At 34.9% G+C, this 16,465-nt stretch overlaps 1 protein-coding gene across 1 annotated transcript; it reads left to right on the forward strand.

The window, feature by feature from the left end:
- The first annotated feature begins 13,476 nt into the window (after positions 1-13,476).
- On the forward strand, positions 13,477-15,857 carry LOC124936801 (beta-glucosidase 44-like). Its single transcript, XM_047480476.1, has 11 exons — positions 13,477-13,624; positions 13,707-13,765; positions 13,884-13,959; positions 14,049-14,120; positions 14,198-14,285; positions 14,387-14,639; positions 14,720-14,835; positions 14,964-15,187; positions 15,281-15,312; positions 15,392-15,494; positions 15,580-15,857. Exons 1-11 carry the CDS (start codon positions 13,477-13,479, stop codon positions 15,855-15,857), a joined length of 1,449 nt encoding a protein of 482 aa, XP_047336432.1.
- The last annotated feature ends 608 nt before the right edge of the window (positions 15,858-16,465 follow it).

Consider the following 16,465-nt stretch of genomic DNA (forward strand, 5'->3'; position numbering starts at 1 on the left):
TTCTTAAATAGAGATTTGAAAAAAGAAATTTACATAGATCAACCTCAAGGGTTTTCTTCTCAAGATCAAGAAAATGAAGTTTATAAATTGGTTAATTCTTTGTATGGCTTAAAACAAGCTCCAAAACAATGGCATGAGAAATTTGATCATGATATGATCTCAAGTGGCTTTAATATCAATGAATTTGAGAAATGTGTTTATATTAAAGACACAAAAAATGGTTATGTCATTTTATGTCATTATATAGATGACATGCTTATCATTGAAAGTAATGATAAAATGGTTAAATCTACTAAAGATATGTTAAATTCAAATTTGACATGAAAGATATAGGATTGACTGATGTGATTCTTCAAATCAAAGTGATTAGAACAATCGGAAGGGATAATTCTAAGACAATCACATTATGTGGATAAGATCCTTGAAAATTTTAACAAGGATTATTCTGATTTTTAACAAGGATAATTTTTAGATACGAGTCAACATATATCTGAAAATCGTGGAGAGTCTACAATCAAAGCTATGAGCCACCAATCGAATCAAAAGAACCAAAGCATGTATGTTGATTTGGAATCAGACGATAGCACCGACTATGATGAGACAATAATATGTGACCTTGAATATCATAAGTTCATGAACAAGATGTCATCAACAAAGATCAAACCAAAAGCAAAGGGGCATAGTTCTTCTAAAACAAGTGCTGAAATGGAAAGGATCGGTCAAGTAACGGGATCGAATAATTCTAAAATAGCTAAGAAGGGTAAAAATGGATCTAAAATCAAAGAAATGAAAAACATGAAGGCAAATAACTCAAGTTCCAAGAAAAATGCTGAAGTAAATCCCAAGGAAACTGTGACACCCGAGGCTAACACTAAGATATTGAACATGGGTGCATTTTCTCCACTCGTTAATTTGGATCCTGAAATTCCAATTGATAGCATTCAAAAGAGGAAAACTGGCACACAAGAGAAGAGTATGAAGGGGATATTCTAACGAAGATTAGAACAATTGAAGGCAACGGTTTTATGGGAAATACAAGGGTTAGATGGGCCGAAAAGAACAAACAAGTCAGGAAAGATAGCAACCCTGAAATAGTCATCTACTTAGCTCCTCATACTGCTGCAATTCCTAACAAAGAAAATACTCAAGCTGATAACAAGGATCCTACTACTTGTCCAACGTGGTCAATGAGGAAAAACGAAATAACAAATTTGGCAGGACTGAGAAACCAGATGAAGAAGCTATTTTACCAAGTTAATAAACAAGAGATTACGATGCCCCAGGAAAGAAATAATCAATTGAATGCTCAGTTCAACAGTCACTATCTAAAGAATTGGAATCTCTTCAACAAAGACCAATATGATGAAGTGATCAAGTGGACGGTTGACGCCATGAAGGAAATTTCTAAATGTAATAAAACAAAGGTGTATACAATCATGAGCAACCCAAATAAAACCTGACAAGAAGGAAAGGTGTGGAATGGAAATGCCATGAACGATCCAGAAAAGGGAAAATTCAAGATAGACACTTTATACCCAAAGTTAATTACACTTGATCATCCGCACCGGTTTGAGCTCCCACTAGAAATTGAAGAAAAAATGCGTAAAGGCATGGAAGTTTGTCATAGTTGGTCACTTTATGGGCAACATGAAGGCACCATTTGCTGAGGTTAAAAGAACATTGATAGGTTAATGAGAATCCTCTGGTCTGGAGAGGATCACAATCAATGATCACGGATTCTACTTTCTATCCTTCAGGAATGGAAGCGAAATAAAGTCGATCATAGAGAGCGAATATACCTTTATCAAAGGAAAAAGAAAAGTTGTACAAGTGGAGCGAGGAACTTAATACTAATCATAGACCACCTAAACTTGAACAAATCTGGGTGAATCTCAAGAATGTTCCACCACACTTGTGCAACCCAATGGGCCTGGCCTATATTTCAAGCATTATAAGCAAACCACTTATGTTTGACCCAGCAATGGAAGGCTACGAGCGTGCATCTGTGGCCAGAGTTAGTATCGAAATCCATCCAAGTAGCTCTCTTCCAATTAAGCTTGAACTTAAAGATAGACTGGAAAATTTATTTGACATTGGCGTACAATACGAATGGAAACCAAATCGATGTATATGGTGTAGTACTTTCACACACGCTACGAATAAATGTCCAGTCAATAATAATCTAAAATTGAAGGCTAATAACAATGCTTAGGAAGACGGTATCAATGACTCTAACCAGGCTCTGGTTGAGAGAAATGTGAACAAATCTGAACTTAACATCAATGAACACACTGATAATGATAGGATGGGAAACCAAAAGCAAGAACAAATAAGGGTAAGGAAGAAGATAGGAAAAAGAATAAAGTGGGTAAGGGTACAAGCTGGCCCTACTAATGTTGATCCTATCGGTCATGTTCAGGGCACCGGTCCTAGGGATTCTGTTTTCTCAAGAATAGGTCATGTTCAAAACGTCGATCCTTGTCAGGATATCGGTCCTGCTAAAGATGGACATAGTCACACCAGTCCTAGAGCTTCTCATAATGCTACCGTACCTAGCCATATTGACCATGTTAAGCCTGGTCCTGGACTTGCTGATCTGGATACTACTCAAGCTATCAGACTTGCTACTACCGGTCCTGATGAAAAATGTTCTAGTTCTAAAGTTTTTGGAATTCAAAGATCTATGGGACGGGGAATACTTGGCCCATATGAAACAAACAAAATTGGGTCTGATGGCACTCCAATAGTTCGTGAGTTCACTCTTCAAAATTCTAGGAAATGCAAGTAGGAACCAAAAAACCAATGTCATCAGAATTCGAAATGACCCGATCCATGGGCTCAGAGCCACCTTTCGAGATAATGAACAAAAAATCCTGGACAAAAAATATTGAAAAACCAACAAGCAATAAAGAAGCTCTTGAGAATGAACTGGAAAATCTTGGATTTTGTGAAATTAAAAGATCAAGTGTAGAAAAAGACAATTTGATCTTGAATAAGGCAGTGAGCCTTGGTTCTGAAGTAGGGTGAATTAAAATTGATAACAAATATGAATCCAGTAGTGAAGATGTTCAAAGTAGAAAAGACCTACTAAAGAAGAACAAGTTAAAAAGCGAAGACAGAGCAGAAAGATCATGGATCTAGAAGCCACCGACTCTATAACGAGAGAAGATGAGATCTATGTGAGACAACCCCCACTCAATGTGAATAGTATTCCATGTAATCAAGCTGTAGCCATTGAGGATAACGAGACAAGTGATGCTTACGATTTCTCTAATGAAGAGGTCTAGGATAGTCTAGAAAGTTAGGAACCCAACACTTATATCCATTCATGAATATAGTGACATGGAACATAAGGGGAATCAATGACCCTCTGAAATGCAAAGAAATCAAGAGGATCGTTGAGAACCAGAAGATCACTATTATGATTATTCTTGAGACAAAAGTCAAAAGCCGAAATATTGAGAAGGTTAGCAAGTTGTGTATTGATAGCAACTAGGAAATCATTCACAACTCAAATGACAAAACGGGCAGAATCTGAGTTATCTGGGATAACAAAGTTGTTGAGGTCAGGGTTCTCTTTTTAAATGATCAAGCAATCCTGGTGGAGATTAAAGACAGAATCACAGGAATCTTGTTTAATCTTGCTATTGTTTATGCTAGTAACTCAAGCACTAATAGAAGACTCCTCTGGAATTGTCTTAGAAACTGAATCGTTAGTGATAAATCTTGGGTTGTCCTTGGTGATTACAATGTAACTAGAAACGAATCTGATCGTAGCCCAGAATCTAAAATAACTCGGGATATGATTGACTTTAATGACTGTATCAGAGATATAGGTTGTATCGAGCCTACAAATTCTGGGAATTTCTTCACTTGGTCTTCTACGAGAGGGAATGAGCAAATTAGAAGAAGTAGAATTGACAGATATCTGGTAAATGAGAACTGGATTAACCAATTTCCGAGAAGTCATCTTCATATTCTGAATCTAGGTATATCTGATCACTGCCCGATTAAATTGTTTTGGGAAAAGGAAGAAAGGTTCAAAAGGCCCTTTAAAATTTTTAATTTCTGGATGGAAAACGACAAATTCAAAAGTATTCTCGAAAGCGTATGGTCTACAGTTGTCAGGGGATCCAACATGTACAGAGTTTCTAAGAAGCTTAAACTCTTGAAGAATCATCTCCAAAGTTTTGACAAGAAGAAGTTCAGTAATATCTCTAATAGAGTTCTGGCTACTAGAGAAGAATTGGAAAAAGTTCAGAAAAGGTTATTAAAGGATGATAATGATGAACAACTCAATGAAACAGAAAGGGATGCGCTTGAAAATTGCAGGAAGCTGAGTCTTCTTGAAGAGAATTTTATTAGATAGAAATCAAGACAGAGCTGACTCTCGTTAGGTAACAAAAACACAACTTTCTTCTACAGAAAATGCAAGGCTAGAAATATGAGAAACAATATATACAGGCTGAAGAATGATGATGGTGAATATGTTTAGGGTCAAAAGGGTGTACAAGATTTGGCTATCGATTTCTATAAGCAGCTTATGGGTACAAGAAAGCAACATCAATGTCACCTGAATACCTTGTATCAGATTATTGATAGGAAAATTTCTGTAGAAGATAGTCGCGACTTGATAAGGGTGGTCACGAGGGTTGAGGTTAAAGAAGCTCTGTTTAGTATTGATGGGAATAAAAGCCCGAGTCCTGATGGGTTTAATGCACAGTTCTTCAAAGACAATTGGTCGGTTGTGGGTAAAGACGTTACTGATGGGGTTCTTGAGTTTTTCAAGAACATGAAGATGTTAAAGCAATGGAATACAGCGGTCTTAACCTTGATCCCCAAAACTGCGGTACCCGAGAAAGTACAAGATTTCAGACCAATTTCCTGCTGCTATGTGATTTATAAAATAATTTCAAAAATCATTTTTAAACGATTTAAAAATGTCATAGGGAAAATTATAAATCTTAACCAATCTGCATTCATCCCCGGTAGAACAATCTCTCATAATATTCTTCTCATGCAGAGCCTTTTAAAAGGCTACGGGAATAAGAAAATATTCCCGAGAGTGGCTTTCAAAATAGATATCAAGAAAGCTTTCGACTCTGTTAGATGGGAAGTCATTCGAGACTTTCTGGTTGTATCTGTTTTTCCTATGATTTTTATTGATTGGATTATGCAGTGCGTTTCATCATCCTACTTTGTTGTTAGTGTCAATGGAGTCCACGGAGGCTATGTCAAAGGTGAAAACGGGGTAAGGCAAGAGGACCCCCTCTCTTCTTACCTTTTCATAGCTATCATGGCGATCTTTGAGAGCATCTTCACGATGTTCCGAAAGAATCGTCCATACATCTTTCACTCATTCTGTGAGGTAGAGGAGATAAACCATTTATACATTGTTGACGATTTGTTCATTCTAGCGCACGCATACATTGATTCCATTAAAACTATTAGGGTTTCACTAACGTTCTTTTCTGAGGTTACAGGTTTAACTATTAATAAAAGCAAAATTGTGGCATTTTATGGAGGCGTAAATGACGAAACGAAGCAGGACATATTCAACATCATGGGCATCATGGAAGGAAGTTTTCCCGTAAGGAACTTAGGAATTCCGTTAACCGCGAAGTAGATCGAGATCTCACATTGCAAGCCGCTGATTGAAAAGGTAAAAAACATGATATTTGGCTGGGCAGCGAAAAAACTTTCTTATGCAGGGAGGATTGAACATATCAAAATAGTGGTCATGGGCATAGTTGGCTATTGGGCGTAGCAAATGGTCATTCCTAAGAAGGTAATGAAAGAGCTCGATATACTGATGAGGAACTTTATCTGGGGCAAGAGTGGAAGGGGAGGAAAAAAAGTCAAATGGACCGCTCTCTACAAACCGAAGGACGAGGGAGGCATTGGCTTGAAAACTGTATCGAGTGGAACAAGGCTCTCACTTTCAAGCATCTGTGGGCTTTATAGTGCAATCAGGAGTCACTATGGATTAAATGGGTGCATACGAGGTTTATGAAATACGAAACTAACATATGGACCTGCAAAATTCATGAAGGTATGAGCTGGTCTTTAAAAAAGATTCTTAAACTAAGAAGCAATATTGCAGATCTTTATGACATCCGGTTAGGGGACGGGAAAGACACTCTATTCTGGAACGACCCCTTGTTCGAAAACCAGCCTATCATCCACAAGAAGGAGTTTTAAAATACCCGCATCAGAAGGGACTGCACAGAAGCGAAAATCAAAGACATTAAAGACGGAAATTGGGACTCACTCCTGAGAAGAAATCCATAAGGATAGAGGATACTTGATCATATAAGTAACATACAACTACACGACAGACCGGATATTCATGAATGGAAAGCTGAGGACAATGGGAAGCTGGTATCGAAGAAAATATGGGAGGTAACCCGGGAAAAAACACAGAAAGTAGAATGGGCTCCTCTTGTATGGTCAACGAAGATTATCTCTAGACAACGGTTCATCATATGGCTCGCCTTCTGGGAAAGACTCAACACTCGTGATCGTATCAACAAGTATATGAGCATCCCGGAAATTAACTGTCTTCTATGTAGAGGAAATGAAGAAACCATAGATCACCTATTCGGGAGCTGCTGTATTGCTTTAGAGCTTTGGGACAGATTCTATAAAAGCCTGGAGCTGATCAGTTTCTCGAGCGAATGGAATGAAATCAAAGATGCAACACTAATCAAAGCCAAGGGAAATAAATTTGCAACAAACGTGTTCAAGTGCGGCTTTAGAGTAGTGGTTTATAACATTTGGCAAGAACGGAATGAAAGGGTATATGACAGAACCCGCAGGAGCCTTGAAGAGTTATGGGAAGATATTGTATCAGATTGCAGCGCCCTCGCGAGAACGTGGACAAGAATTCCAAGCACGGAGCAGAACTGAAATATCTATAGGAACTGGAATTTACCATTTTTTAAACTCACTAGAATTGAAAGCATTGTAATAAGATAATTCATTTACGTTTTTAGCTTTTTAGCTTTTACTCAGAATGTTACTACTTCAAAAGCATTCTAGGCCTGTCTAGAATGATCTCTTAAACTCTAAGTTTTTTTCCCGTTTTTGGGAATTTTTAATGAAATGACGCTAAGTCGTTTTTCCCTCAAAAAAAATCGCGGAAAGTGTGATTCTCAATTAGAATATTCCCAAATAATTGGGAGTCTAATGTACTTAATGAGTTGTACACGACCAGACATAGCGTATATAGTAAGAAAACTAAGTAGATACGTGAGAAATTTGGGCAATAAACATTGGAAAGCTATTGTACGATGACTTAGATAATTGAGAAATAATCATGATTACAGTATGTACTACACGAGACATCCTACTGCTATCGAAGGGTACACTAATGCTATTTGGATTTCAGATATGAAAGACTCTAACTCAACAAGTAAATATTGTTGGGAAAAACCCTGACAGAAACACAAAGGAAGAAAACAAACTGAAAGAACACACTACCAGAATTTGATAACGGAGTTCTGCTAAAATATTGCATACGTCTCCGAGCACTAAGGATATCAATTAATAAGGAAGAAACGATACAAATATTGGGTGCAATAAACCAAAGAGGGGAGAGTTTCTTTTATACACTAAGAAACTTCCCCAACTCCCATCATCTTCTGATGTAGGATTTATTTTAATTGTGAATATAGTTTCTTTTATATACTAAGAAACTTCTTTCACTCCCATCATCTTTCGATGTGGGATTCTAATTGTGCCAAAAACAACAAATCTCCACATTGGCACAGTTTCCAAATACTAATCTTCAATATTAAAAATAAACCTTCAGTGCTTTCAATTGGCACTCTTCAGCGTCGACTCAAACGCGGAATATGTGTACCAAATCTAAACAAGGTTCAGATTTAGTTTTTCCCATGTTTTTCATCTCGAACTCTTTACTCAATTGAGCCTTCAATTTGTCAACTTCATATTGGATATTTGATACTATCAACATATCATTAACGTACAAGAGTAGATAGATGTAAGACTCATCTTGCAATTTGCGCAAATACACACATGAACTGAATTTGCTTCTTGTGTACTTGTTCTCAATCATAAACTTGTCAAGTCGCTTGTACCATTGTCTAGACGATTGCTTCAACATGTACAATGATCTATTCACTTACAAACCCAATTTTCTTTATCAGCAACTTTGAATCCATCTATTTGATAAATGTAGATTTCCTAGACCTGATCGTGTATGTTTGCGGTCTTCAAATCTGGTTGAGTTAGCTCTAAATTCATCTGCACTACCAAGGCCAACAAAATTCTAATGGAATAGTGTTTAACAATAGGAGAAAATACCTCATTATAATCACCTACTTCCTTTTGAGCGTAGTTTTTAGCTACCAATTTTGCCTTGTAACGAACGTCAAATTTTTCGGAAAATCCTTCTTTCTTAGCAAAGATTCATTTACCACCAATAGCCTTCCCTTTTTGTAGATGCGTTAACTTGCATGTCTAATTCTTCTGAATAGATTGCATCTCATCTTCCATAACACCTCTCATTTTTTCATTTTCAGTACTTCGGCTAACATCTGAAAAAGTGGATGGAACATCATCTACGACTAGAAGTGCATAGGTCGCCATGTCAACAAACCGACCTGGTTTTTGAATAACTCGTCTTGGCTTATTCACAATAATTGATTCACGTTATTCTGAAGGTTCTTGGGTCGGAACCTCTTCCTCATTTAACTCTTCGTCTGTCGTTGAAGAGTCACTTATAGTTGGGCTTATCTTTATCTGCTCAAACTCCACCTGTTGCGTAGTACAATCAATCTTGTCTGGTGTTACCTTATTCAACATTAAATAATCATCAAAAGTAACATATCTACTGATAATAGTTTTCTTTCCATCCAAATACCAGAGGCGATATTCTTTAACTTCTGTAGTAAATCCCATAAAAGAGCCTTCTTTCCTCGTGGATCCAAATTTGATTCAACTACATGATAATATATTGTAGAACCAAAAATATGCAAAGAATCATAATCAGTTGCAGGTTTTCCAGACCATACCTCTAATGGAGTCTTTCCACCAAGTGTGGATGATGGTAGGCGATTTACCAAATGTTGAGCGTATGACACAGCTTCTGCCCAAAATTTCCTGTCTAACTCAGCATTAGACAACATACATCGAACTTTCTCCACCAATGTCCTATTCATACGTTCCGATACTCCATTCTGCTGTGGTGTTTTTCTGACTGTGAAGTGTCGAACTATGCCACACTCTTGGAATAACTTCTAGAATGGATCATTCGTGTATTCTCCACCGTTATCAGTCCGGAGAATTTTGATATTTCTTCCTGTCTCGTCTTCAACTTGAGTTTTCCATTTAAGAAAAATCCCAAACACTTCATTTATTATTCATAGTAAACACCCATACTCTTCTGGAAAAATCATCAATAAAAGTAACAAAATAATGTCTACCTCCAAGAGAAGGAGTCTTGGCAGGTCCCCAGACATCTGAGTGCACATAATCTAAAATACCCTTGGTGTTATGGATAGAAGTGCCAAATTTTACTCGCTTTTGTTTTCCCAGAATACAATGTTCACAAAAATCTAACTTACAAACTTTTGTACCTTTCAATAATTCTTGCTTGACAAGAGTTTACATAGATTTCTCACTAGCATGCCCCAATCGCATATGCCATAGCTTTGTTGCCTCTAACTCCTTACTGCTCCTGGAAGTTGATACATCTATTGTCCCATTAACTGTACTACCTTGATAATAATACAAATTATTACTTTTCCTGATAGCTTTCAACATCACTAGCGCTCTAGAGATTACCTTAAGAATTCCCTTTTCCAATTTCACATGTAGGCCTTTTGACTCCAAGGCCCCCAAAGAAATGAGATTCTTTTTCATATTCGGTATGTACCGAACCTCTCTGATAATTCTGGTGGATCTGTGCTCATTTTTCAGCTTGATTGAACCTATCCCCTTTATTTTACATGTATTAGCATCTCCCATGTAAACAACTCCACCATCCAGTTCCTTAAAATCCAAGAACCACTTTCGAACTGGTGTCATATGATAAGTGCAGGCTGAGTCCAATATCCACGCATTAGAATATGATGTTGTGTGTGACATCGATAAAGAGTATTCTGAATTTGCCTCACCTTTGTTTTCTGCAACATTTGCATCTTCAGAATCTTTCTCTTTCTTCTTCAACTTTAGGCAGTTAGTCTTTCAATGTCCTTTCTCACGACAGAAAGCACATTCATCTTTGGCAACTCTACTTTCATATCTTCCTCCTTTCTCTTTTGATTTGATTTCTTGACGGTCCATGACCATCAATGCTTCATCTGTTGTACCTATTTTTCTTTTCCTTTTGTCCTGCTTTCTCAATTCATGACTATATAAAGCGGAACTTACAGCATCAAAAAAACATTTCCCTTCCCATGAAGTAACGTTGTTTCTAAGTGTTCAAATTCATCAAGAAGGGACGATAACAACATCAAAACAAGATCTTCATCCTCAAACTTAACATCAAGGTTTAACAGATCTGCTACTAATTAATTAAACTTAGTAATATGTTCATTCATAGTAGTACCTGATTGGTAATCAAACCGAAACAACCGCTTCTTCATAAGGAGCTTAATCTGACCACTATTCTTCAGAAATTTGTCCTCCAATGCTTGCCACAGTTTCTGTGCATAAGTTTCATTCTTCACAGCATACTTCTGCTCTCTAGACGGGCACGATCGAATTATTTCGCACGTCAACCGATTCATGATACTCCACTCTTTTTCTTCTATACCATCTGGCTTTCCGACCTCAATAGCAACATCTAGACCCTGCTAAAAAAGACAATCTAGAACCTCACCTTGCCACATGCCGAAATGCCCAGTTCCATCAAAGATCTCCACCGCAAACTTCAAATTCGACATCGGTGTCCTCGTCCAGGATGACGAAGGAGTTGACGCCCCTTTTGAAGACTCTACCATGCAAGGACGAACCTCCGGCTCTGATACCACTTGTTGGGAAAAACCTTGACATAAACACAAAGGAAAAAAACAAACTAAAAGAACACACTACCAGAATTTGATAACGGAGTTCGGCCAAAATGTTGTCTACGTCTCTGATCACTAAGGCTATCAATTAATAAAGAAGAAGAGATACAAATATTGTGTGCAATAAACCAAAGAGGGGAGAGTTTTTTTATACACTAAGAAACTTCCCCATCTCCCATCATCTTCCTTTGTGGGATTTATTCTAATTGTGAATATAGTTTCTTTTATATACTAAGAAACTTCTTTTACTCCCATCATCTTCCGATGTGGGATTCTAATTGTGCCAAAAACAACAAATATGTATTTGCACTTGGAGGTGCAATTATGTATTGGAAATCTTCTAAACAAATTGTTATTTCTAGATCCACGATTGAATCTGAATTTATAGCTTTTGACAAGTGTGGTGAAGAAGTTGAATGACTACGTCTATTCTTAGTAGATATGCCAATGTGGTCTAAAACCGTACCAACAATTTTAATTCATTATAATAGTCAATCTGCGATCGGACGAGCTAAGAGTCATATGTATAATAGTAAGTTTAGACATATACGTCGTAGACATAATACCATTAGATAATTACTCTCTACTGAAATTATCTCACCTGGTTATGTAAAATCAAAAGATAATATTGCGGATCCGCTAACCAAAGAGTTAAACATAGAGTTGGCATTAAAGTTCTCACAATGAAACTTAAGCCTACAATAAGTTAGTATAAAGGGAAACCCAACCTATGATGACGGGAGATCCCAAGAACTAGGTTCAATGGGACAACCTAATTGTACTAAACTTGGTAGATTGATATAGGTGAAAAATCTTACGATAAAATAGTATTTCAGAAAATGATAAGCACATAGTCTTTTAATGATTTTTTGCGAATACAAAGATCACCTATGTGAGAGAGAAGTGGGGTCGTTTCGAAAGAATTACATGGCTCAATTCTAAACTCTCATTGAACCAGGCAAATATTCGTGGCCAAAACGAACACAATAATGAGAACTGACATGTATCAATAAAATTTTTATGTGAAAGTGTGTAATCGTTTACACAAAAGGCAGAATAATTCAAGGACATCGAGTTTACTAATCGGCTAGTAAAGTTATATACTTTCATAAGAGAAGGTTCAAAGGGCTACACATGTCTATCTTATGTAGGATTAAACTATTGAACCTTTCACCAGATTAATCTTTCCATTTCCATTAATGTGTGGTTTATTGATGATTTTTCACAAGCACCCGACTAATATTTTTGAAATCTTATTCGATCTATCTCGTTTATATTCTTTTTCGTCATTTAAACCTAAGATATTAAATATTAAGATTTAAGATTCATCCTAATTTATAAAAACAAATCATACAATTAAACTTAAGTCATTGACATTCTCAACTTATAAACTAATTTTTAAATTTTAAATTAAGTTAATAATAAATTAAGTATGATTACTTAACTATATTGTTAAAAAGAGAAAATACTAGATATATAAACGGACGACTACAATATTAGGGATAGAAAATGGGTGTAATATTTGGAATAGAAAATTAAGGCAATAATATTTATATGAAAAAAAAGTTAAGATATTATATAAAATAAAAGATAAAATAGAGATTTGGTATACAAAGAGAGGGAAATGATTGGAATAAAGAATTGGGAAAGAGACAAAATAAAATAATTTTATTCTTTTCTCTCTTTTCTCCTACATAATTAATAATACAAATATATAGAAGAAGATAGTGGGGGTGGGGGCATGGGGTTGGGGATATGCATTTGCATAGTTTGACTGATCACCTTAAGCCGTACCTGAATGCAAGGTTAAAATCTATTTATGATTTAACACTTAAGAATTATATTTTTAAAGGTTTTCTTTCTTTCTAGACATAAACATATTTTTAAAATTTATATACTAAAATTATTAATTTTAAAATTAACTAAGAAAGTTGAATGAGTTAGGTAATTAAATAAATTTAGTTATAAATGTTAATAATTCTTTAATTTAATATTTATTATAGTGAGTGGTTAATACTAAATGATTTATAAACCATCAAAACAAATAAGTAGTCAACTAAAATTTTTAAACTCATTCAAAATTTAATTATACTTTTCAACCTAAAACCAGGAACGTGAATAGGTAAAAAATTTAGATATGATTAATGACTTTTCAACTTAAAACCAGGAACATGAATAGGTAAAAATGGAAGAGAGTTTGATTTAATAGATAATGTTTATTTCCTTAATTATCTTAATTCTATAAATGACAAATGACATGTATAAATACATGTTAGAAATCACTTTCCCTCAATCAATTCACGGTTACTTTTAATCCAACATGATTAAGATGAATACATTTTTTAGTATTCTATTCTCTTTGGCTTTCATCATTGCTCTTCAATTTGTATTCAAAGTATCGGGTGCTCGTCTCCTTGACGAACATCTCTCTTTTGAAACCATGGAATTTGATACCGGTAATTTGACCCGTGAGAGCTTTCCAAAAGGGTTTACGTTTGGGACTGCGACATCTGCTTACCAAATAGAAGGCTCCACCAACAAGGGAGGTCGTGGTCCATGTATATGGGATACATTTTTGAAGAGACCAGGTACTAGTTTAGTATGGTTTAGAATTTAATATATAACTTGATTTGGTTTTTTATTGATAATGGTAAGAAAACTTGAATATAGGAATTATGGCGAATGGAGAAAACGCAGATATTGCAGTCGACGCATATCATCGATACAAGGTACTCAATAAAAAAGAAGTGCATGTTTTATTCAAAACTTATATTTTAGTTTTAGTTTATATAATTTATTCATAAAAAAATGGCTATGAGATTTAATAAATACTTTTATTTATTGTAGGAGGACATTGATTTGTTGAAAGAGATGAATTTTGATGCTTATCGATTTTCAATTTCTTGGTCTCGGATCTTTCCAAGTAACAATTTATAGCACTTTTTGACCTAAATTTCTATTTTGTTACATACATTAGTTTTTAACATATTTTACGTGTTAATATAAATATAGATGGCACGGGCAAGATAAACAAGGAGGGAGTTTCTTATTACAATAATGTTATAGACTACCTACTTCAAAAAGGTATAAAATATAAAGTTAAGAATATAAGTTTACAATTAATGAAATAGTTATACTCATATTTATATAAAATGATGTAGGTATTGAACCATACGTAAATCTTTATCACTTTGACCTTCCTCAAGCACTTGAAGATAGATACTTGGGTTGGCTTGATAGACAAGTGGTGTAAGTATTTTCATTAAGAACTTATATTACACATTTTTATGCTAATTTATTATATTTCTCTAAATGTATTTTGAATATCTCTAATACTTCAATTTTAACAGGAATGACTACGCTGATTATGCCGATTTTTGTTTTGCAACTTTTGGAGATAGAGTAAAAACTTGGATAACATTTAATGAACCAAAAGTGATTGCTCAATATGGATATGGTGATGGATTACATGCACCTGGTAGGTGTTCCAAACCATACGGGAATTGTCCAGCAGGAAATTCTTCAACCGAGTCATATATCGTAGGACACAATTTATTATTGTCACATGCAACAGCGGTGAAAAGATATCGTCAAAAATATCAAGTGAGATATTTTAATTTTTGTTTATATTTGCTCTCAAAGAATTTAATTATCATTTCTATATGGATTATTCTTTATTATAGCAAAAACAAAATGGAAGAATTGGTCTAGTAATGGATTTCCATTGGTACCAACCACTCACTAGGGGAAAGGCGGATAACTATGCAGCTCAAAGAGCGAGAGATTTTCACCTTGGGTGGTATGTCATTATTTGAAATTCAGATATTTTGGTTAAGATTCTTATGTCTCTTTCCAATATGAAGAGTTTGATTTATATTTATCCATAATTATTCATGATATTATCATTAATTGGACATATCCGTATAGGTTTTTGCATCCCATAACTTATGGAGCATATCCCAAAACTATGCAAAACATTGTTGGGGATCGGCTACCAAAGTTTACCGAGGAAGAGGTTAAATTAGTTAAGGGTTCTTCTAGCGATTTCATCGGAATTAATCACTACACAACGTTTTACATGTATGATGATCCAAGTCTGTATAACCTTACAGTTCCAAGTTATCAAACTGATTGGCATGCTTCGTTTGCAAGTAAGAACATATATTTTATAAATAAAAAGAATAGGCAACATAATAAGTTCTATAAACTAACTTTGGTCTTCCTTTCATTGAAAACTTTTCCAGGTGATAAATTGGGAGTACCACTTGGTCCAGTGGTAACGAATTAATTGAAGAAGCTCTTTTGAATATTATTTGCATGTAAAATACTTCATTTCATATCCTTATTTGGTACAGGCAAATTCAGATTGGCTAAGAATTGTTCCATGGGGTATTTACAAGTGTATGATGTATGTAAAAGAGCGCTATGGAATGCATAACATTATACTAACCGAGAGTGGTCCGTCCCAATTATCTTTGCAAGTTTAACTTTTAATCTATATTTAATCATTCTCAATAGTACATTGCAATATTTCATTCTACAGGAATGGATGATCCAGGAAATGTCACTCTTGCCCAAGGTGTACAAGATTTTACAAGGATTAACTATTTCAAGTATTACATTAGTGAGTTGAAGAGGGCTATGGACGATGGAGCAAATATAAAAGGCTATTTCGCTTGGTCATTAGTCGATAACTTTGAATGGAGAGAGGGTTACACATCAAGATTTGGTATCACTTATGTTGATTATAAGACACTTGCTCGCTATCCGAAAATGTCGGCTTTTTGGTTTAAACAACTATGTAAGAAAATCTTGTATTAAGATTAGGAACAGGCAACTTGGTTTCTAGGCTTGGTTTCTAGGCTTGTTTTGATTTTATTTTTTAATAAAATCTATTAATAATGAGTTTGTCATTTCCTTACCTCTTTTCATTTAAGAAATTTCTAAATTTCCATGAATCTTAAGTAAAGATAGGTCCTTATTTTAACTTGTTCTTACTACTCAAGATTTATATGTCATTTGATATTTAATAGATATAATTGATCTATTAATTTGTATTTCTTAATAAGGAATGTTCCATTAGCTAATTTATGTTCCACTTTATTATAGCTCTATTATAAAGAGATGAATGACGTCCTCTATCTAAGGAATAAAGATTTGTTTGTAAACCATTACATGTGAATATGATTGTAAACACCTTATTGCGATAACTTATTTCTAATTTGATAAGTTAAAACCACAATTAACAATTAATTGAAACTTAAAATAAACTCACAAAATAACTTGTAAATTCAGGACATGATTACATCTTTTCTTTGTTCATAAAAGGCTAATTAAAGCATAAAAAATGTTATCATATCGGTGAGATATTATTAACATTTAAACTACTTCGAGATGAATATCTTCTATTAGGACAATAGGACGGGTAT

This window comes from Impatiens glandulifera, chromosome 1 (genome assembly GCF_907164915.1).
Source record: "Impatiens glandulifera chromosome 1, dImpGla2.1, whole genome shotgun sequence".
Classification (NCBI taxonomy): Eukaryota; Viridiplantae; Streptophyta; class Magnoliopsida; order Ericales; family Balsaminaceae; genus Impatiens; species Impatiens glandulifera.